At 41.2% G+C, this 26,672-nt stretch overlaps 1 protein-coding gene across 1 annotated transcript in view; it reads left to right on the top strand.

Moving 5' to 3' along the window:
- The first annotated feature begins 2,724 nt into the window (after positions 1-2,724).
- The window catches only part of TCF20 (transcription factor 20), a 43,280-nt gene continuing 19,332 nt past the window's right edge, over positions 2,725-26,672 (top strand). Inside the window, exon 1 of the mRNA XM_074168365.1 lies at positions 2,725-8,322. Within this exon, the coding sequence (XP_074024466.1) occupies positions 2,725-8,322 (5,598 nt within the window). The remainder of the gene's footprint in view (positions 8,323-26,672) is intronic.

The following is a 26,672-nucleotide window of genomic DNA, read 5'->3' as shown; positions in this document are numbered from 1 at the left end:
GAAAGATTATTACAATAGTAATTGTAATAGTCCTATATTTATAGTACCTTAATTACAGGAAGTGTGCTCTATGTCGTAAGTTATCAATGATGTAATGGATTGAAGCACCTCCTATCTTTTATTACTCCTGTTATTAATGAAATGCCTTTTTTTTCGGCTGCTACTCTACTGGTTTTGTTACTCAAGCTCCTTGTGAGATATTAAAAATGTTTTGTAGGAGACATGAAAACAGAAAGCATTTGCTTAGGGCACCAGCAATTTAAGTTCTCCTGATGAAAACTTTTATTTGTCCGGGTAATATCCAAGATTAAAAAAAAATATATAATTGAAGGAGAAAAACATGTTCTCCCTGTTTTGAGTCAGCATATGTATCTTCTGGACTAAATAAATATTATGTGATTGCATAAGATTATGGAGGATGTGAATTTGTGCCTCAGATTAACCTTTACTGGATCTGTATTCCTAAAGGTATTTTACAGCATCTTGTGCTGGTTTTCTTTCATTATGTAATGAAAATGATTCTTTTTTAATTGTGAGGAAGTCTTAAGAATCTTGTTTCCTAGCATTGTTAATGTTAGCAGTTTTCAAGCCTTTGTTAGTATTAAGTATTATTACAGAAGAATGATTGTCATCATTGATGAAACTTTTTGGTGTGATGTAATGCATGAGAGGCTTCCTGAGACCTTGTTCAGACTATGCTTTATTAAAGTCACATTTAAAAATTAGTCTGAGATTCTGTAGAGATCCTGAGCCTGTGACAAGGATGGAAATGTTGTTTTCATGAGAAGAAGATGCAAAGCACGGGACTGCCAGGGCATGCACGCAAGTGTCCATATCACATGAATGTTGGTTATTGCAGAGCCCCAAACTGCTTGTCTAGAGGAACTGCTTTCTAACATCTGCTGGTTACAGTAGATGTTTTCCTACTTTTAGTTTGATAAATTCCTTCTATTCCTATGTATGTTTTCTTTCCTGCTTTTTTTTTTTTTTGGGCTATTTTTCACCTTAACAAGAAGTCATACAAAAGGGAGAAAAACTTGCACTAGGTATCCCAATTTTGAGGACAGGAGCTTCAAATTGATAAAACATCAAAGGGAATAATTCAGGAAAGGGGAAGGGTTATCCATAAGAAGCCCAAACTGAACAGATCGGCACGGTGTGGCATTCATAGAAGTGTTATTCATGTGACTTATGTAGTCTTCAAAATGCTAAAAAAGTGGAAGTTTAGCAAAACAGCAGACATCTCGTATAGTATGACACTTAAAATATTAGAGTATATAATCAAAATAGCCGTAAAGTTGATTTTCCTGTAAGTCAACTTTAGGAAGTATCAACAATTTGAAAGTTCCCTTCTGATTCTAGTAAGTGTTTCAGTAACATACTCGTGGACATCAAGCTGCATGAACCAGGACCGCAACACAAAGATGCCTTTGAGTTAGCAGAGCAGGATTGTGGGGACATGCATTGCAGTGGAGTTTTTTTTGCATGTGTTCTGTAGCTGGTATGCACAAACAGGTAGTAGAAACCCAAATATAACCTTTCTGAATGCCTTCTGAAAGACCCGAATGGTGGAGTTAGAGCCTCCTGTATATAATATACATATTAATTAAAAAAACTAATCTTGAGATGCAGATGGGAAAAGAGCGTGATGCCAGATATCACCTGCATCTCCTCATTTGTATGCCTGTTTTCTTGGGACTCTGGTGATCTTCTATTTGAATAAAACTTTCAAGTGCAAAACTAAGACTTTGATTTTAAGTGGGTTCAGTAGAATGTGGCAACAAAACACATGGCACAAAACATGGCTAAATGAGAACACATAATGCAGGCAGGTCTTCCAGGAAGTCTCCAGTCTGAGGAGCCAGGGTTTTGTTTCCTGGAAAAGTATGAGCATTGTCTTAAGATTTATTTAAAGGAAGGAGTCTCTCCAGGTGGCTCTATCCAGTTTGTTCTCAGGAAGAGAAAACCACAAGGTATTTCAGAAATGAAATGCTTTTGTCATCTGTTTATAGATTTTGTTTATTTAAATAAAAAAAAGTATATATGCATATACTTTTTCATAACCATACTTTTCTTAATGTGTCTAGTGATGTGTCAGGCTTTTACAGAGGGACTAGCCAGGATCCCCAAACAATTTTGCAGCTATGGTCTAGTCCTTGAGGATGAGTCATGATTCCACACAGTGAATGATGGATTGAAGTACATAGGAGAGCCTTCCTGAAGTGCCTTTACTTCAGAGTTGACTATGTAAATGGAAGTGATCATACATGGTATTTCAAAATGTATATTCTGGTTGACAAATGTTTTCAGTTCAGTTTCATTCAAGGTAACATAAAAGTCCTAAGGAATGAAGTTGTAGACCCTTTTGCTCAAAGTTTGTTTCTTCAGGGGCACATAGGCAGACCCAGTCAGTAAACGGGGAACTATTAATGCCACAAATGCACTCCAACTGGTAGTACGCTACCAACCTGTATTTTCTTGGAAGTCAGTGATTCCTCTTGGCACTACCTAGAATGTTAGAAAGCTGCAAGGAGAGGGGATACACATTGATGCACTAGAAAGTAGGAAACAAATACTAAATTTTAGTTGCTGTTAAAACAGTGAAATTGAGCAGTGGTATTGGTGTGACTGGGAGATGCAGATGCTATACCTTTTTTTTTTTCCTTCTTTCTTTTTCTCACCTTTTAGGAGGGCTTTCGAGCTGCTGCTCTGCTGCTGAACAGCATGCAGTCCTTTCGGGAGCAAAGTAGTTACCACGGAAACCAGCAGAGCTACCCGCAGGAAGTGCACGGATCATCCCGACTGGAAGAGTTCAGCCCCCGCCAGCAGGCCCAGATGTTCCAGAGCTTTGGAGGAGGTGCTGGCAGTGGACGTCGTGGAGCAACAGGAGCCTCTACAGCGATGCCTGGTGAGAGCTCTGGCCATCAGAGCTACCAAGGTTTCAGAAAAGAAGCAGGAGAGTTTTACTATATGGCTGCCAACAAAGATACAGTGGCGTCAGGAGGGCAGCAGCCACCTCAGCGCAGGCCTTCTGGACCAGTACAGAGCTATGGGCCCCCTCAAGGGAGTAGCTTTGGGAGTCAGTATGGGAGTGAGGGACATGTGGGCCAGTTTCAAACACAACACTCGACCCTTGGGGGTGTATCCCACTATCAACAGGATTATACTGGTCCTTTTTCTCCAGGGAGTGCCCAGTATCAGCAGCAGGCTTCTAGCCAGCAGCAGCAGGTGCAGCAGCTGAGGCAGCAGATCTATCAATCTCATCAGCCTTTACCCCAGGCTTCCAGCCAGTCTGCTTCTAGCACCTCACACTTGCAGCCAATGCAGCGTCCATCCACCCTGCCTTCCTCTGCTTCTGGGTACCAGTTACGAGTGGGTCAGTTCAGCCAACACTATCAGCCACCTTCGTCGTCCTCCTCCTCCTCTTTCCCTTCCCCACAGCGTTTTGGCCAGTCAGGACAGAATTATGATGGAAGCTACAGTGTGAATTCTGGGTCGCAGTATGAAGGCCATGCTGTGGGTTCCAATGCACAGGCGTATGGGACCCAATCAAACTACAGCTTTCAGACTCAACCGATGAAAAGCTTTGAGCAGTCTAAGCTGCCCCAAAGTGGGCAGCAAGGGCAGCAGCAACAGCACCCACCTCAGCATGTAATGCAGTATTCAAATGCTGCCACCAAGCTCTCTCTTCAAAGTCAAGTGGGACAGTACAGCCAGACTGAAGTTCCTGTAAGGTCACCAATGCAGTTCCACCAAAACTTCAGTCCAATCTCTAATCCATCTCCTGCTGCATCTGTGGTTCAGTCTCCAAGCTGCAGCTCTACCCCTTCTCCGCTCATGCCAGGTGGAGAAAATCTCCAGTGTGGGCAAGGCAACATGTCCATGGGTTCTAGAAACCGAATCCTGCAGATGATGCCTCAGCTTAGTCCTACACCATCTATGATGCCAAGCCCCAATGCTCACACAGGGGGATTCAAGGGTTTTGGGCTGGAAGGACTGCAGGAAAAAAGGCTCACGGATCCAGGGCTGAGCAGCCTGAGTGCTCTAAGTTCTCAAGTAGCCAATCTGCCGAACACAGTCCAGCACATGTTGCTCTCGGATGCCTTGGCACCTCAGAAAAAAAGTTCCAAAAGATCATCCTCTTCAAAGAAGGCTGACAGCTGCACCAACTCAGAAGGCTCCTCCCAGGCAGAGGAGCAGCTTAAGTCTCCCCTGGCAGAGTCCCTTGATGGTGGCTGTTCCAGTAGTTCAGAGGATCATGGGGAAAGGGTGAGACAGCTGAGTGGCCAGAGCACCAGCTCAGACACCACTTACAAAGGGGGTAACCTGGAGAGATCCAATTCCTCACCAGCACAAGGCTCTCAGAATGAGCCATCAAAACTCAGCAGCAGCCCTGCAGCTAGGGAGGATGTGGCCTCCCCTGACGGGAAGGAAGCTGTGGTGGCTGTGGAGAATGCCCCAAAAGTGAATGAAAAGGGAGTTGGGGTGATTGTCTCCCGGGAAGCCATGACAGGAAGAGTAGAAAAGTCAGGTGGACAAGATAAACCTGCACAAGATGATGCTTCCACAGCTGCTCAGGCACCAGCTAGTGCTAGTGGAGCGAAAGAAACTGGGCATGCAGGGGCACAGCCAGAAACTCAAGGAGGAAGTAAAGGGAGCAAAAGTGGAGATAACACTAACCATAATGGAGAGGGGAACAGCCAGCCTGGTCATGCAGTTGTTGGGCCAAATTTTCCTGCAAGAACAGAACCTTCCAAATCTCCTGGCAGTTTAAGATACAGTTACAAGGATAACATAGCAGCTGGTATACAGAGAAATATTGGTGGCTTTCCACAGTATCCTTCTGGTCAAGACAAAGGTGATTTTCCAGGGCACAGTGAGCGCAAAGGTCGGAATGAGAAGTTTCCTAGCCTCCTACAGGAGGTTTTACAGGGGTACCACCATCATCCAGACAGAAGGTATTCGAGAAACGCACAGGAGCATTCTGGGATGGCTGGGAGTTTGGAGGGAGCCATGAGGCCCAATATCTTAATTAGTCAAACCAATGAATTGACCAATAGAGGCCTCTTAAATAAAAGCATGGGGTCTCTCCTGGAAGGCCCTCATTGGGGTCCCTGGGATAGGAAGTCTAGCAGCGCAGCTCCTGACATGAAACAGATAAATTTAGCTGATTATCCTATCGCTAGAAAGTTTGATGTGGAGTCTCAGTCTTCTGCCCATGAAGGGGGAGCGCTCTCAGAGAGGAGATCAGTGATCTGTGACATATCTCCATTAAGGCAACTTGTCAGAGATCCTGGCCCTCACCCAATGGGGCATATGGGTCCTGAGGCCAGAAGTGGAAGGAGTGAACGTCTTGCCCCTGGCTTGAGCCAGTCAGTAATACTCCCTGGTGGTTTAGTATCCATGGAAACAAAGATGAAAGCTCACAGTGGGCAAATAAAAGAAGAAGATTTTGAACAGTCAAAGAGCTCCGCTAGTCTCAATAATAAGAAAACAGGAGACCATTGTCATCCTGCTGGCATAAAGCATGAATCTTTCCGAGGCAATGCCAGCCCTGGAGCTGCAGTTTCCGATGCTGCTCCAGACTACATTCCCCAGCAGGACAGCAGGCCAACACAGATGAGACGAGCACCTGGCAGAACTGGAAGCAGCAGGGGTAAATCACCTTCTCAATTTCAGGATCTTGCTGATAAGCTGAAAATGTCACCAGGCAGAAGCAGAGGCCCAGGGACAGATCTGCATCACATGAACCCACACATGACACTATCTGAAAGAGTTAACAGGGGTTCCTTGCATTCTGCTTACCCTCAGAATTCAGAAGGCCCATCTTTGGCTTCAGCATATCACACAAATGCTAGGCCTCATGCTTTCGGTGACCCTAACCAGAGTTTAAATTCCCAGTATCATTACAAGAGACAGATATACCAGCAACAGCAAGAAGAATACAAAGATTGGGCAAGCAGCACTGCTCAGGGTGTGATTGCTGCAGCTCAGCACAGGCAGGAAGGAGCAAGGAAGAGCCCAAGACAGCAGCAGTTTCTGGATAGAGTAAGGAGTCCCTTAAAAAATGACAAGGATGGAATGATGTACCTTCAAGGTAGCTCTTACCACGATACTGGAAGCCAGGAAGCTGGGCGCTGCGTTATGGGAAGTGACAGTACTCAGAGCAAATGCACTGAACTGAAACACAGCAACCAGAAGTTGCAGCATCACGAATCTGGTTGGGACCTCTCTCGGCAAACTTCTCCTGCCAAAAGCAGCGGCCCTCTTGGAGCAGTCAACCAAAAAAGATTTTGCCCTCAAGAAAGTGATGGGCATCGACGGGAAGAATCTGCAGATTTGCCCAAGCCTAGTAATGCCATGCTCAGGCTCCCTGGCCAGGAAGACCAGTCTCCTCAAAATCCGTTAATTATGAGGAGGAGAGTCCGTTCTTTCATCTCACCTATCCCTACCAAAAGACAGCCACAGGATATGAAGAACAGTGGCAGTGAAGATAAAGGGCGACTCATGACTTCAGCAAAAGAAGGAGGTGATAAAACGTACAACTCCTATGCCCATTCATCTCAAAGCCAAGATGTTGGCAAGTCAGTTGGAAAGGGAGATTCCTTCAAGGACCTGCCAAGTCCTGATAATAGGAATTGCCCTGCTGTTTCCCTCACAAGCCCGGCTAAGACCAAAATATTGCCCCCAAGAAAGGGGCGAGGATTAAAACTGGAAGCTATTGTTCAAAAAATTACATCTCCCAATATTAGGAGAAGTGTTTCTGCCAACAGTGCTGAAAGTGGTGCAGATACTGTCACTCTGGATGACATCCTGTCCCTTAAAAGTGGACCTGAAGGAGGAAATGTGGCTGGACATGGACCAGAGGCTGAGAAGAGAAAAGGAGAGATGTCAGATCAAGTGGGGCCAGCAAGCCAGGATACAACTGGTGAAATAACTGTTCCAAGATCTTCAGAAGAGTGGCAAAGCAGTGAGGATGATAAAACCAAGAAAGAGGTCCCTGAAACTGCCAGTGTTGGTAAAGAAGGAGCAGGACCCAGTGCAGCAGCACCACCTTCTCAGAAGTCAGGTGGTCAGGGAAGGTCTGATGGATCTGTAAGCGGAGCTGGAACTCTGACCTTTTCTGACTCAAAAACAATTTCCCCTTCCAGTGTGTTTACTTCTGAACCAAATCCAAAGTCTGAGGAAAAAGATGGAGATGTGACAAACATTTCACCCAAGCCAGATGGTTTCCCTCCAAAGGGATATTTTCCCTCTGGAAAGAAAAAGGGGAGGCCAATTGGGAGTGTGAACAAGCAGAAGAAGCAGCAGCAGCAACAGCAGCAGCAACTGCCACCGCCCCCGCCACCCCCACCAGTACCTTCCCAGTCTTCAGAAGGGGTAGGTGGTGGTGAGCCTAAGCCGAAGAGGCAAAGGAGGGAGAGGAGAAAACCTGCAGCACAGCCACGGAAGCGGAAGCCTAGACGGGCTGCTCCAATTGTGGAGCCTCAAGAACCAGAGATCAAGCTTAAATATGCTACCCAGTCTGTAGATAAAACTGACTCCAAGAACAAGTCCTTTTTCCCTTATATTCATGTGGTAAACAAGTGTGAATTAGGTGCTGTGTGCACAATCATTAACGCGGAGGAAGAGGAGCAGAACAAATTGGTGAGGGGTCGGAAAGGACAGCGGTCTTCAACACCCCCTCCTAGCAATGCGGAGAGCAAAGTGCTGCCGACCTCAACTTTCATGCTGCAGGGCCCTGTAGTAACAGAGTCTTCTGTCCTAGGGCATCTGGTTTGCTGCCTGTGTGGCAAATGGGCCAGCTATCGTAATATGGGTGACCTCTTTGGTCCTTTCTACCCCCAGGATTATGCGGCCACCTTGCCCAAGAACCCACCTCCAAAGAGGGCCACAGAAATGCAGAGCAAGGTCAAGGTACGGCACAAAAGTGCTTCTAATGGTTCCAAGACAGATACAGAAGAGGAGGAGGAACAGCAACAACAGAAGGAACAAAGAAGCCTAGCTGCTCATCCCCGCTTTAAGAGGCGGCACCGCTCTGAGGACTGTAGTGGAGCCTCTCGGTCACTTTCAAGGGGAGCTTCTTGTAAAAAAGCAACCACTGACGGTGGCAGTGGTGGTGAAAAGACTCCTTTGGACTCAAAACCCTCTATGCCCACTTCAGAAGGTGGCACTGAGCTGGAGTTACAAATTCCTGAACTACCTCTTGACAGCAATGAATTTTGGGTCCATGAGGGTTGTATTCTCTGGGCCAATGGGATCTACCTGGTCTGTGGCAGGCTCTATGGGCTGCAGGAAGCTGTGGAGATTGCAAGAGAGATGGTGAGTATACAAAATGATTTGTTTTCATTTGCAGTGTGTATATCATTCGGAATGCCATTTTTCCTTGTTCCTCTCTCATGTCTTAAGCAATCATCTTTCGTCTTAAATTTCTAGTGGTATCCTTCTGATGGCCTCATTTAGATCTCTGCCACACCTGATCAGACAGATCTTTCAGGCATCAAAAAGCTGGATGCTTATTACCTATTAAAAGTTTTGAATGTCCAAAGACTTTGTCGTGACTACAGGGATTTATTTTTTTTTCTTCTCCTTATCCTATTCTACTAGATATTTAATATTCTCTAGAGCTTTTCTTGGAGTCATACAGTGAAAGGACAAATGACAGCAGACACAAACTGCAACAAAGAAAATTCCAATTCAATATTAAGCAAAAAGTTTCACAGTGAGGGTGGTCAAACATTGGATTGAGGGAGGCGGGAATGACAGAGTAGCTGTGGAATATCTGTTCTTGGAGATGCACAAATGTGACTGCACACACTTAAGCAATCCACTTAAGCTCTGAAGCATCAAAGTTGGCTCTGCTTTCAGCAGGGGTCCCTTCCAACTTAGGTTATTGTGACTGTAATACATACTACAAAACTAGGAGAATTTGCAGTCCTTACAAAAAAAGAAAGGTAGAGTAGAATCGTACAGAGGTCTGTAAGCTTTAAGTGAAACATGGATGGTTTTAGTATTGATGAATTCAATACGAATTATGCCACAAGTCGTACTGATAATTGACTTGCCCCAAAGTGCGAGTATTCAATGAGTGAGAATAAATATGTAAAACTAAAGCAGGTACGAAGGAGAACTTTATTTGCAACCACCTGGTTGTGGATGGAGACCCTTGCTAGTCTTGATTTTCTGAGACGTAAGCTGACACTTTAAAACCACAATTAGTGTGGCTTTCTTTGCCATCATCAGTATGCTGCATCCCTTTATTACCTTTTGCATATGCTTTCTGTCCTGGGCCAGACCATGGAAGAGGCACTAAACTACTTTTTCCTGTTGCCTTCAGATTCTTCCTTTTCTAAACAGCGTTGGGATCCAGTTTTTACCTTCTCTTTGCTCTGTATTGTTACATACAGCATGCTCGTTTTCTCCCCATGAGCTTTTCTCTTCAGGTTTGATTCCTGGCTTGTTCCGCATTTTCACTCCCTGTTCTTTGACAGTAATTACATGCTTCTTTGCCCTAACTTGATTTGGCCTGCATTCTTTTTTCTAGCCTCTCATTAAACAAAGTCAGTTAATTTCATTTGGTTTTCATCGAGCCATGCCTGCGCGCTTGTTCTGGTGCAACTGCTGAATTTCTTATCTCTGATAATTGCAAGGTTTCTTTGGGGATCTCCACCACTGCTTGGATTCTACTTGCAACGTGGCTGTGTTTTCATGTGTCTTGTAGTTTGCCAGTATTTTGAAATTGGATCAGACCAGCCTGATTTTTCCCTTTTTCCTGTTTTCAGGATGTGTCTTTCATTTATGATCCTTGTTCTCCCAATAGCAAATGCCTTCTCTGTGTGTTCTTGAACCACTTGAGTTGGCCTCCAGCGATCCTTTTTGTGTTCCTGTACCTGCAAAGGGGATATGCCCGGCAGAAACATGCTAGGCTGATAGGCTCTAATCAAACTTGACAAATAGTAGCAGGTTGTCCACAACATTTTTATGTGGGTTTTGCACGTTGTTTGGCATCTAGTTCTTTCTCTGCATGGGATCTTGATGACTTTCTGACTGAATACACTTGGCCTACCCTTTATCACTTACCTCCAACTGTTATGATCATCTCCTTATCACAAATAGATATTTTTTTTTTCTCCTCTTCTTAACCCTTTCATCTGCTTTTATGGTACCATACAAGAATATCCCCTTATCTCCCTTGAACCTTATATCCTTTCTCTCTGCCTCTTTCCTTTAATCAGTTGCTCAACTCCTAGCTTTTCTTTTCCCTCATAGTACCTGTAGACGTGTTTCCCTTTTTTTTTTTTTTTTTTTTTTAAAAGAAGTGTACAGAATTCTTTTGGCCTCTCTTGCCTTTGCTACTACCTCTTAATTTCCTTTCCGTTTTTTCATTTCAAAATTCTTTGAGTGCATTGTCCGGGGCTCTTGTTCTCCATTGTGGCTTCAGTTGTGCTCTGCTACAATTGTAATGAGTGTTTACAGTGATCTCTTCCTAGCTAAGGTTCAGATCCAGTACTTCATTTTCCTTTCCCTGTCGGCTACATCTGTCACTATCAGCTGTGCTGCTCTTGAAGTGTTGTTCCACCGTTGTTTCCAGTCTGTGTCCTCTTTTGATTATGGCCTTTTTTTCCACTATTTTCTGCAGAGACTGTTGTTCATTACTCCTTTTTTGTGAGGGGTTCGCTGAAGTTCTGCTTGTGCTTTTCTTTTCTTTATCCTGGAATGCCAGGGAGCTTTTGGTAACCTGGTCACTTTTTTCCAGAGTCTTGTAGAGCTTCCTTTTGCTCCATGTTCATGTTCTTCTGTCACAAACTTAAAAATTGTTCTTGAATTCATGGTGAGTTCTCAGACTCTCACTTCAAAACTTGGACTTTAATCTACATCATCTTTAATCCATCGTCTGCCATCTTGTTTTGGCTTTCTTGTCACTCAGATTCACAATCTCCTCATTTGATTTTAAAATTATTTCTTCCTATTCCTTCCTATTTAAGGCTGTAAGAAATACTGCTTACTTTCTGTGTATTAGAAGTAATACGTAGCCTTGCAGTACTCTCCACTATTCTGTCTGGGTCCGTTTTTAATCTAGTTATGAGACTGAGCTTTCAGAGGCAGGGACCATTTTCTTGTTTGTGCTTTGTCTTTTTACATCTTCTACAAACACAGTAACAGGTGTCCTAGCTGAACGCTGGGCTCTTCTGCATTATATCCATAAAAATAATCCATCTTTCTCTTTCACCTCTATCACAAATAATGGAACATGTTTTCCTAACATTATTTTGCTCTCAACCTTTTTATCCTGTTGTAGCAAATTGTAGTGCTGTATTCTTCACTGGAAGCAGTATATCTCCCCCTGTTCAGTTAGGAGAGGGTTATGTGCAGCACAAAGATGGCAGTCAGGGTGTTCAGAGGCGTACCTGCCAGGAGCCATCCCCAGGCGGTGGAAAGGCTCTGTTGAACTAGACTCTTTTGCCCTGATGCCTGAGGGATAGCCTTCTCGCTCAGACAGCTGATTTCCTGTGCTTGTTGTATATGCTCTTTCTTTACCTCTTCTTTGCTTTGCAAGTGCATTTTGGTTTTGTTCACTCTGACATGCAGTTCATCAGTGCTAGTGTCCTGGAAAAGCAGATGTGCAAACCATGTAGCTGCTTGCTAGCTGGAGAGAGTAGACAGATACGTGCACATGCATACAGGAATATAGGTCTTAAATTTGGTCTAAGGGAAGGAAAGACATTAGTTTATGGCATATGAAGGATTGTTAGCCTGCAGGTGAATAATTCATGTATGTAACACACTCTGTGCAAGTGAAATACTGCCATAATTCAAAATCTACATAAACTGTTTGTAATAACCACAAAGGGCAAATGTACACCAAATTTAAACCAAATCCGTACCATTAAATGACATGAAATATTTTCTGTAAAGATCTGGCTCTGTTGATGTTGCTTATACGGCATCCTAGTATAGAAATGAAAAACTTAAACTTCTAATCAAAGGCCATAAACCATCAAACCAGGATGTAGAGGTAGTGGCATAAGTAACCTGCCCTTCATTTCTTTTTCTCACACAAGCTCACCTGTGTTTTCTCACATAGAAGCTTTATTATAGATATATTTTTTTCCAAATGCCTATTTCTTGTTTGCATTCCAGAATCAGAAAGGAATTTGAAGCATTTTTCTTGCTATGTTAAGTTTTGCGTTCCTTATGTGAATAAATGTCTGTCCTACTGCAGTTTTTTGAGAAGAGCCCCATAGTCAATCTCAAGGAAGGCCTAGGACGTATGTGAGGTTGCTCAAAGATTGACTTGTACCAGATGCTCTGGAAGAATTTGAGATTAGAAGGTATTATCTTAAAAAGGTTTACCAAACTGTGAAGTGCCTCTCCTGAGATTTGAGCTTTCCTTAAAGTTCGATTTCACCCTAGACTGAAAATGTGAATGTATTATCTTCGAAGCAGCAATCCAGCTGGTTTCCAAAGGGCTAGAATCTGCCTTTCTCAAAGGCAAAAAGGTATTCCTCTTGTTCTGGTCGTTCTAGAGGCGTTCTTGGTTCTGAGAATGTGAATAGCCAATCAGATGAATTGCGCTGCTTCAGATGCAGAATGGCCTAATCCTTCTCTTTATTTTGAGGTTCAAAGTAGATACCCCAGCAGATGGACCTGCCTGCCAAGTAGTCTGTCTTTCTCTCTTAAACTGCTTGTTAAACCATAATAAGGATGCTAACTGGCCTTCTTGCAGTTGGACAGGTTTGTTCCAAGGCTAATGAAATCTTGAACTGAAAAAATGCCATCTCCCTATTGCTGGATGATCCTGTTCCCTACAGAATGCTTTCTTGCAAATATTGAAGGTGGCTATGTTTTTGGACTAGGTAAAGCAGATTGTAAGCGATTTGGCATAAGATCTTTTGCCTTATGATACTAGGAATCTTACTAAAGCAGGTATTCCTGCAGCAGGTTTGAAAATATATCCATATTCTTCCTTTGGAAATTTTTTGGTATCTCTTCTTCCAGTCATGTCAATCACTACTTTGCACTTACAGATTTGGAAAACCAACAGTTGCATACAGTTTGCTGTAAATACCTTTAAGGAAACAGTTTCCTACCTTGTTTATCTTCTCATTGTTTTCCTATTCATGAGAAACTCATTTTCATGCAAGATGAAATCTTGGTTACCTTTGAAACTGGCAAAATTATGAAGTCACTTTGGTAGTTGTCAGCAGATCTCATTTTCAAAAGAATTGATGGTCTTGATTCTCAGTATTAAATTTAAGAAGCTGCAAGTGAAGAGAAGAACAATGCAGAGAACATTCTTTGTGTTGAGTTGCAGGATCCAAGAAGATAGTTCTACAATTGTTTTCTAAAAAGCTGTTCACTGGGAGGTACTATGCTGTTTCTTGGGAATTTTTTTATAAAATGTTTTTTTTGGTGTGGGTTTTTTTTTTTCCCTAAGGCAGAGGCTCTGGCCTAGCCACAGGTATTACTTCTGGAGATTTTAGGGTTTGGGGTTTTTTCTTCTCCCTTCCCCTCCCCCATCAGAATTGACCTTGTGGAAGGTAAATCTACCTGTTGTTTCTGCTGACAGTACTCTGTGAAAGGAAAACTTGTTTATCCCCCTTTTAAAAATCTCTTTTAAAAGGTCTAAAGTATTTAATGCTTTTCTCATCAATCTCTGCTTCGTTCCCAGCTTGAGAAATCTTTTAATCCTTATACATGGAAAGAAGTCCTTGGAACCTGTTTTCTTTGTTGCTTCTTACTGAAAGGATCATCTTGGGTTTCAGGGAGGAGAACTCCAGAGTAACAAGCACTGAAGGGTAAAATCTGCCCATCATCTACAGTGTAGCAGAAGGAGATTCTGGGCTTTCTCTCACCAGTCTGGAATTTTGTCTGTTCGAGACTCCATGGATTATCTTTCAAAGCCTGCTGCTTACCTGAAGAAGAGAAATCTGCCTGCTTTAGGACTGTTAACAAGCCAGCTCAGAAGGTCAGACTGACTTTGGAGAAAGTTCTTAAAAACTACATACAGGCTCACAGAAGTTCAGAACCTAAATGCGTATCTCTTTGCAGATGGATATTTAGAGATTTGAATTTTTCATTACTGTTGGGCCAGTGGCAGCCTTCTGGCTCATGTTGAGTGTGTCTTTGTTAGTTTGTAGGGCTGGAGGCAGGTTTACATAACGCTATCCAGATTTCACAGAGAACAACTTCTGGTTTCGTGCAGAAAAGCTGTCCTTCACCACCTAGGACTCCTGTGAGTTGATCTCCCAGAGTATCTTATCTGTGGAAGTTTGTACTACAGAGGAAATAAGGATTGCCTATCCATAATATTTTGTTTATTCTGTTGCTTTCGTAGAACCCTTTTGTTTACCGCTCTGGATCCTAGTTGTAAATTGGGTAGAGAAAGGTGCCTAGAGGGATCACTAGGAATTAAGCTATGTGTATTCTCAGACTTGGGAAATCAAAGCCTAACAAAAATGCTCCTACATGCTGTAAGTAATTGCTTTTAAAAGGTTCCTAACTGTGTGCCTAATCAAATGCCTAAGCTAGGGACTCGGTATGAACTGAGAAAATTGTGGAAGGTTAACTACCTCTGGTGAAACAAAGCAAAGCAGTTTCTAGCCCCAGAAACCTGAGTAGTGTAGCACCATGAGTCTGATGGTGTCAGTTTGTTCTGAATGTCTCATTTGGCGCAGGTGTGCTTTGTTATCGCTAAGCCAGGTTAGGAGTGAGCTGCTGTCAAGAGGGGTGATGCTATTTTATCCTCTTTACAAGCTGCTTGCTCCCACTATTTCCCTTGTGCTGGCTCTACCGACTCTGCATTTGCACAGTGGGTTGATTTTTAGCTAGCTAATCCATAAGAAGACTAGTCTGGAGTGGGGGATCTTTGTGCCAGATCAGCCATCTGAATCTGCTTACTCTCTCAACCATGTTTGCTGCATCTCACAGGGAGGGCCCTTTCCACTGGTAATTATAACCATTAGATCAAGTTAGCCATGACACAAAATTGTGCCTGGGTGACACCAGCTCTTGAAAGTGTTTTAGGCCCACAGTCCTACTGTTTCTAAATGTTGGAAGATGAGTGCTGACCTTTTATTCATTATTATCCTTTTTAGAGAAGAAAAACAGCAGAACCTGACTTTTTTTTTTTTTTTTTTTTTTTTTTTCCCCCCCCTCTGAAAAGCTCCTCAAGTGAAGTTCCGCATCAGGTCAGGGTTCAGCTGAAATAATAATCTGCTGCTTCAAAGACGACATGTCTGACAAACACAGGAAGGAAAACCTGAGTCTCTTATACCCAGACCTGTAATAGTAGGGAAGAATTTCCAGAGTAGGAAGAAGTGACAAAGTGACAATGGAGCTTGTTAATTTTTCACGGTGGGGACAGGGAAACCAGTAATGAATTTAAAACCTGCCTGTTAGCAGTGGTTGAAAAAAGGGTGTATTGAGAATGATTTTATCTTGGGCAACAGCTTTTAGTATGCTTTAACCCCTCAAGTGAGGAATGCTGCAGAATCTCAAGGCACCTTCTACAATTCCCCTTAAAGTGGTTGAGTTCTTGGTTTTCATTGATGGACTGTGTCCAAACACCTAGTTGCCTGAGCTGGAAATATGCTCGCTCTTTCTTTCTTGAAAACAGTCCTTAGTACAATTAGTTGACATTCGCTTTCATTCCTCAGGAAATGGTAGCATCTCCAACATTCTTCCACAGTGTTACAAAAATAAGGGAGCATGAAATTTTGGGTGGAGAAGAAATTCTGAAAGGCAGGCTGAATAATGAACTTCAGATTTGGTTTTCTCAGAAAGGCATTGCCATCTGCTGTGCTACTGAGACTCTCTGTGCTGTCATGACTCCTGGGCTATAAGAACGTGCCACCATAAAGATGAGAACCTGATAGGGAGCCCCTGTTGTATCTCAGTTCATTGTGTTCCGCTGGTAGGGACCTAGAAGTGTGAATGACTAGTGCTACAGCACTTTGTAGCTCACAGCAGCTCCGTATATTGGTATCACAAGCCTCAGACACCAAGAAGGTGAGCAGGCAGGATCCACATCTACGTTTCTGATACATATCTTTAGTATCTTGAGTGATTGGAAACTGTTAATTTACATATGTGAAATGAAGCTGGCTTTCCTGTGAGTAGAAAATGGGGTAAAACTGGTGCAGCATATTGGTGATCATGGATTGTAGATGGCAGGAAATAGTTTAGTTGAGGTCTCAAACATAAAGATGATATTGGGAGAAGAGGAAAGACTTTTGTCAGTATTGACTTTTTGTGTGGGGGCAGAGAGAAGATGAAGGGGAAGTAATTTCCGTGCATCTCTATTAGCAGACTCCTTTGCCATTATTTTATCCCAAACTACGGGCATTATGTCTGCGCTTGCATGTGGTTTTATATTTTACTGTTTGTCTAGCATGTGGAGTGAGGAAAGCGAAAAATAGATTTACTGACAATGGAGCGTTGGGAAAGAATAGGATGTTTAACCACTGACATTAGTTGTAGCCAGGAGCACTGGAAACTTGTATGTAAAAAGGAGCTTGCTCATTCCACAGTTGTGGCCTTTATATAAAGCATCAGGGATCCTTGAAATCTATGTACAGTTTTCATTTAAAAATACATTTAAGTAATTTTAATTGCTAAGAAACTCTTCCAAGTGTGAATGGGGCCTTCTCCGTGCAGGAGATTTCTAAACAAAGCTTTAGAGCTTTTTGTCTGGTTATCCACAAACTCGCACAATCCTTTTTGTAAGATTTAAGTTGCTTGTTACTGTAGAGATGCCAAACTCTTGCTAATTCTCAATAACGAGTGAATACAATCCATCTATTTGTCATTTTAGCTTGAGTCTTTTTAAGATATGCTGGGAAAAAGGTGGTTAAGATGCCCCAAAATTCGGGAGGAGGGTTGGTGCGCTGTTTGTGTTTTGTTAACTTAAACTGAACTAACTTTTTTAACTTAGACTAATTCCAGATGTTAGTCACTTCATTAGAAGAATGCTATGAACAAATAAGTGTTGAAGGACATTCAAGAACTTCAGAAGTTCATTCTTCTCCACGCGTCTGTGTTTAAGATGGCCTGCATTTGATTACAACTAGGCAAAAATGCAAATGTTAAATACTTTCCCTGATTTTGGAAAAAATTATTACTTTATCTTTATTTGCTTGTTCGGTTTGATAAGAGGTTAGTTTCTGGAGGTAAGGATTCATGACTTGCTGCTATATAATACTGTGTGGATTATTAGAATTACATTCTATCTTTTGTAAGACTCCTTTAAATAAAAAAATATGACAGTTTCTCCATTTTATTTTAAAATGTTATCCTGAATCCTTTCATCACTGAATAAGCAAAAATAATGCTTCAACTTTACTAATGTTCTACTATTCATAATAAAAGAAAGCTCTTCAAACGGTGCAATGCAAACCAAGTTCATAAGCATAGTGCTTTTAAACTTTTTTCCTTTGAAAGTAAATTTTCGTCTATCTGCCCATTATAAACCTTGTTATATAACCCCATTCTTTTTTTTTTTTAATTAGAGAAATATGTTCTGAAAGAGGTTAGATTAATTTCCCTAGATTTAGAAAGATGAGTAAAAATAAAACTGAAGTATGATGAGTATTCATGTAATAATTTTAGAAACTACAGCAAAATTAAGACTGTTGCTCTGCAGATACAAGAATTGGAGAGAAGAGGTTCTGTCTGTGCTACACACTTTGTCTGAGGTTACAGAAGCAGCTAGGAACAGAGTTTGGGTTCCCTGAATCTTAAAACCATTCTTTTCAGCTAGTCTAAACTATGCTACGCTTACACTGTTGTGTTCTGGGTAGTTTTTCTTTCTTTCTTGGCAGAGAAAACATTTTTCAAACGATTTCATACACTTAGCTGTGCTCTGTGTGAAGTATAGGATAGTCTTCACAGATAGAGCACTTTGGAAAAAAGTTATTAATGAACCTTCATTGTTACGGATTGGATCTCAGCCAGCTGCTTAGTGATTAAAGTTTAATTGCATGGTGATTAGTTTTCATTAGTAAGCAATTAGCATTTAACAGCAGTCTTGTATTGCTAAAGCTATGGGCGAGTGTAAGTGGCTTGAGTCATGTTGAGAAGGTACGGAGCTGGAGATGTGGGCACAAAGTTGTTTGGGGAATGTGGGGATGGGGTTTCTGATGTTAGTTGCCCTCAACAGCACGTTCCTGCATTGAGCCAGGAGGGGAGATAGGAGTGGGAACTGGAGCAAGTGGCCTGAACGCAGGGCACGGAGGCTGGCTGTGGATTAGCCCTCATGTAGGAAGCTATCAAAAATACTCATCTTCCTTAAAGGGCCCTTTGAAGGTTCCAAAAACCATCTCACAGTAATGATGGTTTTCATAGTCGTACCCCGTTCCTTGCCACAACTAAAACTCTTTTTTCAGAACCCCCCTCTGAACTTGATGACATTCCCATTTTTACTGTGATAGCAGTCCTTGATAGCTGTGTGCCACAGTGGGATAGATTAGGGGAAAGATGAGTGCAGGGCCAGGGCTGGGGGAAGTGGACTAAGGTGAGGGTAGAGTGAGGTAGGAGTATAACAAAAGGTCAAGGCTCATTTGCTGTTAAAAGTACAAAAGAGCAAAGAGTGTCCATTGTAAACCACTTCTGCTCCACTGAGGAGTCTGTTGTGAAGCTGAAGTATGGTGGTAATTTTATCTAGGCTAAGTTAGGGTTGGTAGAAGGCATTCTTCTGCCAGGACTAGTGCTCTGTGACTGAACCAAGTCAGGCAGCTGCTCTGGCCAGCAAATTTCCACGCCCCCCCCCCCCCGCTTCATTTTTATCAAGCTAGTTTTTTGGCTGGACCAACTTTCTTGACTCTTAGTGTCAGTACTGGCAGAGGGGAAATGCCCCAGCTGGGAACTGGAGGGGGGCCCAGCAGGTTGCGCAAGTACAGACTGATGTCTTAAAATGGTCTGGAAGTGAGCAGACTAGTCAAGACCATGACTTCAGATAGACAGCTTTTCCAGAACGATATTATTAATTACACAAATGAGTGAATTAAATAAAAGGTACATTTTAGAATTTGTCTAAGGTGGTTCTCAAATGTATATAGCATTGCAGCATTTATTACTGATGTCAAGTGCAACCATCCACTTGTCTAGACATATGAAAAGGTAGGGGGTTTTCTTTATTATTACTATTATTCCATGATCTAGAAACACTAGGGATTGGATGCTCCCTCCCTTCCTCTGGCCTAATTTGCTAACCAGAGTAACCTAAAGAAAGTAGGCATTTCTCTTCAGTTGAAAGGACTAAAATAGCTGCAGTTTCTTTTGAGATATTCTAGCAGTGCTCAGGGTCTGACTTTAATCATGGAGATCTGCTTAAACTATCTTCAGACTTGCCGAAGTGCTGGTAGGAGTAGACATAACAGCGTAGGACTTTGGATAAAATAGCAACCCTATTAGAGACACGCAGACCGTGGTGAGTGGCGAAGGCCACCCAGGGCTCTGCGTGCTGCAGCTGCACTGTTTGTCACTACCTGAGCCGCCAGAGGTAAAAATGGATTGCATATGTCTTCCTGAGGTCTCGTTGCACAACCCATCATAGCATAGATACACTTCAAGTCTTATCTCAGCCATCTCCTTGTCTGTCCCCTAAGCTTTTCTTGGTTTTGGGAAAATATTAAAGGTTATTAAAAACTGGTTGTGTAGTCTTCACTTGCTAAAGATTTTTTTTTTTGTCCTGTTTCCAGCTCCTTGCATGTTTCCTTTTCCTTTATGCTTAGGTCCCTTAGTTCCAACTCAGCTGTATGTTTGTCTTTTTCTCATGGCTTATCGTTTCACAAAATGTGGGTTTGTTGGTACTTTGCACTATGCTGCTGTTAATTGCAGCTTTTCTTGCACCTCTGACTCCTTTATTCTTACTGAGAACTCACACTTGCTAAGTTTCAGAAAGTTATTGATGATTAAAGGAGACTGCCCAGCTTCATAAAAGACTTAGTACTAAGGGAGGGGAGAAGGGAGGAGGGTGTCCTGGCATGAATCTCTGAAATGGAGACTTTCTCTAAAGGACACTGCTGCTCAATGTGAAACTTAAAAGGGGGGGAAAAAAGAAGGGGTGTGGATGGGAGGGAAAGGTAACTTCATGTACTTGAGTTCAGGTTTGAAAGTGGTGAACTTTTCAGACTTTGTGTCTGCACTGTCAAAAATTCCCGACATGGCCTTTGATGAGTCAGTTAATTATTCTGCAAAGCAGGCTTTAAAACCGCTTATTTTGTGACCATTAAGACAAATTTGTAGGGTGCTTTGAAAATTGAAAGTACAGTATGTGTTTAAATTGTCAGGTGCTTTTAATTAAATTGGAAGGTTAAGGAGCTGATACAAGGTTACATGTTTCAGCTGCATAGGTGTAATGGGAGGAGGCTAAGTTTAACGCTTGTTTATATCATTTAGAGTCAGGTCCACAGAAGATTATAAAAATGGTTTGTTATGTGTTCACCTGATGTTAGCTTTCTCTTGTAGAAAGTTAAAATGCTGAAGATCCCAACTTGCATGTACTGGTACCATATGTGAATTCTTTATTAGATTTAATTGTTAAATGTTTTCTGTGGGAATAACTCTTCAGGTAGAATTTAATCACTAAAATTTCAGGGTTGACACAATGCATAACCAATGCTTTCCAGAAAACCAACATTTGTTTTTAGATGCTAATTTTAGGAAATTGTTTAGGTTAGATTAGAAAAATTCCAATACCCACATTATAGATACATAAAACTATTTTATGAGGTTTTAATGCAGCCTTAATTCCTATACTTAAATTTAATTATTCCTCCTCTGAAGTGTCACATGTTATCATTGGGGAGAATAAGGATTCTTTAGTGATGCCACATGGTACTATTTCTCTAAGCAGAAATCTGCAGAGGCAGTTCCTGGGGAAAAGGAGTTTTGAATAGTTACCAATAAATTCAGTTTTCTGGACAAATAGCTTGAAGGGTATTGCCAAAAGAAGAATTTTCCATTCTGAGTCTCTGAAGCTAACAAAGAAGACTTTACTGCTGACTTACACTTCAGAAGATGGAGGAATAAGAAGTGAGAAGAGGGTGTGCCTGTGTAAAATTAATGAAAAACAAAACAGAAATGCCTGTATCCTTCCATTTCTGCCTCAGATGAAACAAGATTGAAATTTCTCTTTGATCTTGCACAGTGATATTTCTGGTAGTCTATGGCTCATACCAGTCCTTTTTATCTTAGTATAAATTGATCTAGATTTATAAAACTGAAGATGGGGCTTGCAAATACATAATATTACTGCCTTTACCACAATTCAGCAGTGTTCTGAGCCTCAAAGATCTTAATTATTTTGGGTTTTTTCCCCCTTCAGATCTGGGGAGAACCACAGAGCTCCTAAATCCTTAGACAGAGGAGGTGGTTTCCCCAGGAGAACAACACTATGTCTGTCCTTTAAGGAAACTACTGACACTACCTCAGCTGCTTTGTAATATCCAGCTGGAATGCCATCCGGCCTTGGACTTCTGCTGCTATTTATACTTGCTGCCACTTCTAAACTGCTGCTAGCTCATATGAAGTTTTCTTTTCCTGTGTTGTATGTCTCTGGCAAGCCTACTGACCCTAGATATTTTTGAATAAATTCAGTTTAGAATTCACAAAAAGTAGCTATTACTATAATGGGCAGTTTAAGCAGCACATATATCATTACGGTTTGTAGGTTTTTTCCTGATGATTATTGAATAGTGAAATAACTTACGCCTCTTTAAACACATTCAGATTTTTGGCCAGCAAACACTATTTTACATGGAGCTCCTCCTCTGCGTCTGAGGTAATTTCATCAATCTGTGTTACTAATTTGTTTTCGTTTTCCTCAACTGTGACTGACTATTTATTGCTGTAGTTCATGAGTTTGTATCTTCTTTTTATTTTTTTTAATGCTGATGTATTACTTGACAGCTTATCACTAAAGAGAGATGTACTGACTCTCAGGCAGTTCTCCTACCGCAAGGATTGCACCTTTGCCTCTTCTCTTGGATTCATTTGACCTGCTGTTGTTGCTCATCTTCAGCTGCTTTTCCTGTGTGGCAGCAGCAGCCACCAGTGACCTCAGGAAAACTTGTGTGCACTTTGCTACTGTTTAGTATAGCTCTGTGGCCAACTACTGCTTCAGCAGCCTTCTGGAGGAGCTGTTGTCTTCTCATCATTCTCTCTTTAACAGTATTGAGTAGCATTTTTATTTGCTACCCTTATTCTAGAGAGGCAGGTTGTTCATTTTCCAGTAAGAAAAGCATTGTACCTTTTTCACCTATCCTTACTTGCAGTGGAATATATTTTGACTGTGCAATAGGAGCAACTCTTTAGATCTTAAATTAAGAATTGGTATTCTTATTAATGAGTGAATGTCCATTTGGAATATTGTTACAAATGAACTTTTTCTAAGCTATCATTTTCACGTACCTGCTTCTTTCACAGTTATCTGCCAACTTCCTCTTTTCTTATGCTTCAAATTTAAGCTACTTGTCATTATTCTGTCTGCCTTCATCCTGCTTCTTCTTTCAGATCCAAGAACTTATGATCTACTTCCAATCAGTGCCTCCTGTCAAATTTTATCATTTCCTAAATGAAGCGCCTCACTTTTGAAACCTGGACGTTTACCTTTGTTTTCCTTCGTGCATTTCTTCAAAGCCCTCCTTGTCTGGGATTTCTGCTGAACAATTGGATATGCTTAGCCTGCTGCTGTGATGGACTCTGCCCAACGCTGCTGGCTCAGTCTCACCATCTCTATTTCATCCCTTGCCATCCACCAACGCTTTGTTCTGTATTGCCGAAGTGTCTTGCACAGTGGGGCTCTGCTTATGATGAGGGCTCGCGCAGATTATTACAAATAATGACAAATGGTTTATTTCTGTCCAGTGTTACAAGTCTTCGAGTTGTTGGCAGGGGCGGATTTGTGCTGTACCCTTCTTCCTGCCAGGTGCATAGGTATTTAATACCTCGTCAAAATCTTTTCCGTTTGTAGTTTGCCTTGCTCAAAAGCATTTCCTTATTTTTAAGCCTTTACAAAGGCTTTGTTTCTGTTGAATCTGCTGCCTTAATAACATAGTGATTGTGTCCTTAATGAACTAGACCTTTTTTTCTTTGGCCCTTTTAAGGGCCCTTTTGGCCCTTCGTAAATACTAAGCATCATCTCCTTTTTTTTGACTAGAGAAAAACTGGTTCTGTCATGCAGTTTGCCTCTTGAAAACAAATTCCTGGAGTTTATTGCATTTTCTTGTTTATATCAGTTCGGGTTTCTTTGTGGTTTTTTTTTTTAATGTCACTCCAGTCATTGGTATTCAAAGGTATTGCTTTACAGGGGAGGGATTTTTGTAATTATTTTATTCTAAAACTCCTTCCCTTATGGAGGTGATGTTGCTTTGTTTTAAGACAACGACAAGCTTTTGTTTTATACTGCACTTGGTAGGCCTTGTGCTAAATAGACATTCACAGTATATTTGGATATTTCCTGTAATCAGTACCCAAGATAGTCAGGAAAGAAATCTAGTACTGGCAGAAAATCCCAACTGGAGTAAATGCTCTCTCTTGCTGACTCTGCTGTTCCCACAACTCTGTGTCCCCCTATCACATAATCAGTGCTTGAAAATTTGAATTTCTATTTCCTCTTTCAAGTCTGCTCTTCTATCTTTCAGACCTTTTCGTAACTAAATTGCACTTATTGTTGCACGTTTAATTCCCCAAATGAATAGCCAAGATAACATAAACTGCATAATTTTTTCTGCTAGACTTGCATGCTTTAGCAAATTCAAATCCCTATACTTGTAAGCGGTTGTCTGAAATGTTTCTCTCATTCGCGGTGGCTCTTTGTCATCAAAGGAAACAAGACTTACGCATTTCTTGTCGTCTTGGACTTGGTAGTCTGTGTATTATTTTAATATTCCTTTTAAAATATAAAATGGCTACAAAGGCATGTACTTAGCCTGCTTAATTTGAAATTAAACATGCTTTTTTTCATTACCATTTAAAATACTATTTTTGGTCAGTTTTGCTAAATCTGTTTTAGTTAACCATCAGTTTACTTTTGAAGTACCTGACCTCTATTCTGGTTCAGTTATGCTCAGTCCTTATTTCATTATTTTTTTTTCTCCTTCCATTGTTTGAGAGGCGGGGAGGGTTCATTCTCCTCCATGACTTTCCCAGCTTTTCACCAGCCTCGTCTCCTAGAGTATGTTCATGCACATTTAAGCCTTTGATCACTCCACCGAGCGAACGAAACACTTAGGCTTGTATGGAGCTGTGAACATGAATTTATTGCTTAGATCAAATTTCAACCCTTTTATATAATGTTACAGTTTAGCTTAGCCTTCCTCTCACGGAGGTAAGACTGAGGAGTCTTAAAAACTTGTAACCTAACAGTGTAATTTCTGGGTGCCTGCATTCTTTCTAATAATCATGGGGGTTTTTTTGTTGTTCACTGTGGAATTTCACAATCAAATCTCTTGGTCTGCAAAAGAACTGCCATTCCAGGCAGGTGCAAAAATGTGTTTTGTTGTGGTGTCCTGTCTCCAGCAACAGTCAGGAGCAGTTATCTTCAGAGATGTGTGATAAATCAGATACGTAGAGAGTGCTACTTGGGTATTTTCTCACTGCTTTCATCAGTCAGGGCTTTAGAGTAGTGTCTTTTGGATCGCTGTGTTCAACAGACAGAGCCATACCTGTCCTTGATGAATTTGTCTAGTCTGTTTTTGAACTCACTTATCTTTTGGCCAGTGCCAGTTTAATTATTTGTTGTGTGGAAAAAAAAAAAAAAAAAGGATTTATTTTAAATTTAAACCCATTATTTGAACCCCTATTTGGAAAGGTCTAAGAATCATCCAGTTATGCACACCATGTTTGATTTTTGTAGATCTCAATCCCCCTTCAGTTACCTCTTTCGGAAAAGTCTTTTCTTATATGGAAGCTCTTTATGTTCCTAGTTATTTCTGTGTTCTGTCCGTTGGTGGTGGGTTTTTTTCTGATCTGTTGTATTCCTTTATTGATAGGGTGACCAGAACCACACACAACATTCAAGATATCAGGGTACTACAAGAGTGATACATAATGAAGATTTGGGTTCATTATTGGTTCTTTTTTCTAGTAACTTATGTTCTGGCTGTCTTTTTGTGTGGTTGCAGGGATTGCATGATGTTTCTGTCCAGGATGACTACTAATAACCTTCCCATGAGCAGTAAAAGCTAATTTAGAGTCTGTCATCATGTATATGCATAGGTGAAAATATTTTCCCCATGTGCATCGCTTCGTACTTAATAACATTAATTTTCATCTCCATTTTGAGATGAGAGATTGTAAGATCTTTTTTCAGCTCTTTACCATCAATTTGAGATCTGACTACTTTGGATAATTTTGCAGACTTTGCAAGTTTTCACACCTTTTTGTTCACACACATTCCCCCTTTTTGAGAGTCTCTACTAGTACATACTAGTTGAATAGCTTAAGTGGCTGCAGTAGGACCTTAGAAATTTTTGCTGGCAAACCATTCCTTGTCAAAACTAACCATTTATTTCCGTTCTTGTTACTTCCTCTTTTTCCTTTGAGTTGAGGGAAATAGAATGTTCTGTTCTTCATTTCAAGTGCTTCTCTTGTACTTTAGTCAGTTTTGTATGTATTGAATAAGATTTTCCTTTAAGACATTTTTCAGTTCTTGTATTTCTTCTGTTTTTTTTTCCCATGCCATCCATTTTGAGCTGCAGCTTTCCTTTGTGCTTCAGCAGCCCGTGCAGCACTGCAGTTCTGACTTTTTACTGTGTTTCCTAGTGCAGCTTTATTAGTATAGCATCTTCCAGATCATTGATTTGTCTGTTTGCTGAGATCTTGGAATTTAAATTCGTCCTCAGTTTCTTGAATTGAAGATAGCTACCCAATTTTACTTCAGTGACTATTTTCCTGCATTATTTCTTGATTTGCTTGCTACAGGAGTATATCATCATTGGCAAGAGATACCTTTTCATAATGCAAGTTTAAAGGATTTTTATCTTTTTAATTGTGTGGTTTCTTTTTTCTGGTATTCTGTGCCTGGGTTTTGGAGAACTTAAATTGTTTGACAGGAAATGGAAACTAATAATTCTGTATCCTTCAGTACTGGTTATCTCTAGCCCCAGTCACATAAGCAAAATTTTTCATTAACCAGTATCTGCACATCAGAGTGAAAGTGCTGTTTTCCTCTCCTATTTCCTAAAAATGTCAGCCCACCCTCTCTTTTTTTCATTTCAATTATGTTTTGCAAAATCCCATATTCCTTTCTCTACAGCAAACAATACAAATATTTTTTTTTTTGTTCCTTGTAGCTTGTTGGAATAAGTTCTCTCTGTATCCCGCTTTCCAGGAAAGAGAATGCGGCTGCCTGCTGCTTCTGTTGCCCTTTTGCCTGGATATTAAATCCGAGCCTCTGCCTAGCCTGCCAACTGTTTAATCAGAAATAGTCAGAAGGCCCTCCTTCCTAATATTGCAGCTGACTCTGAAATCCTCATTATCTTACATCTGCATTTGTGCAGTGCAATTATACAGAAGCAATTATTTTCCTAAAAGCTTGTAATCTAAACAGACGAAGGAGAGAGTATGAAAAATGCATATAACATGTAAAGTGAAGACGTGTACCTGTATAATTAATGCCACGTATATTTCTTTTTTTGCTTGCTTTTTCTTTTTTAGTAACCTTCGGT

The sequence above is a fragment of the Numenius arquata genome, chromosome 2, assembly GCF_964106895.1.
Source record: "Numenius arquata chromosome 2, bNumArq3.hap1.1, whole genome shotgun sequence".
Taxonomy (NCBI): Eukaryota; Metazoa; Chordata; class Aves; order Charadriiformes; family Scolopacidae; genus Numenius; species Numenius arquata.
The sequence above is the reverse complement of the archived record's forward strand: the minus strand, read 5'-3'. Positions and strand labels throughout refer to the sequence as shown.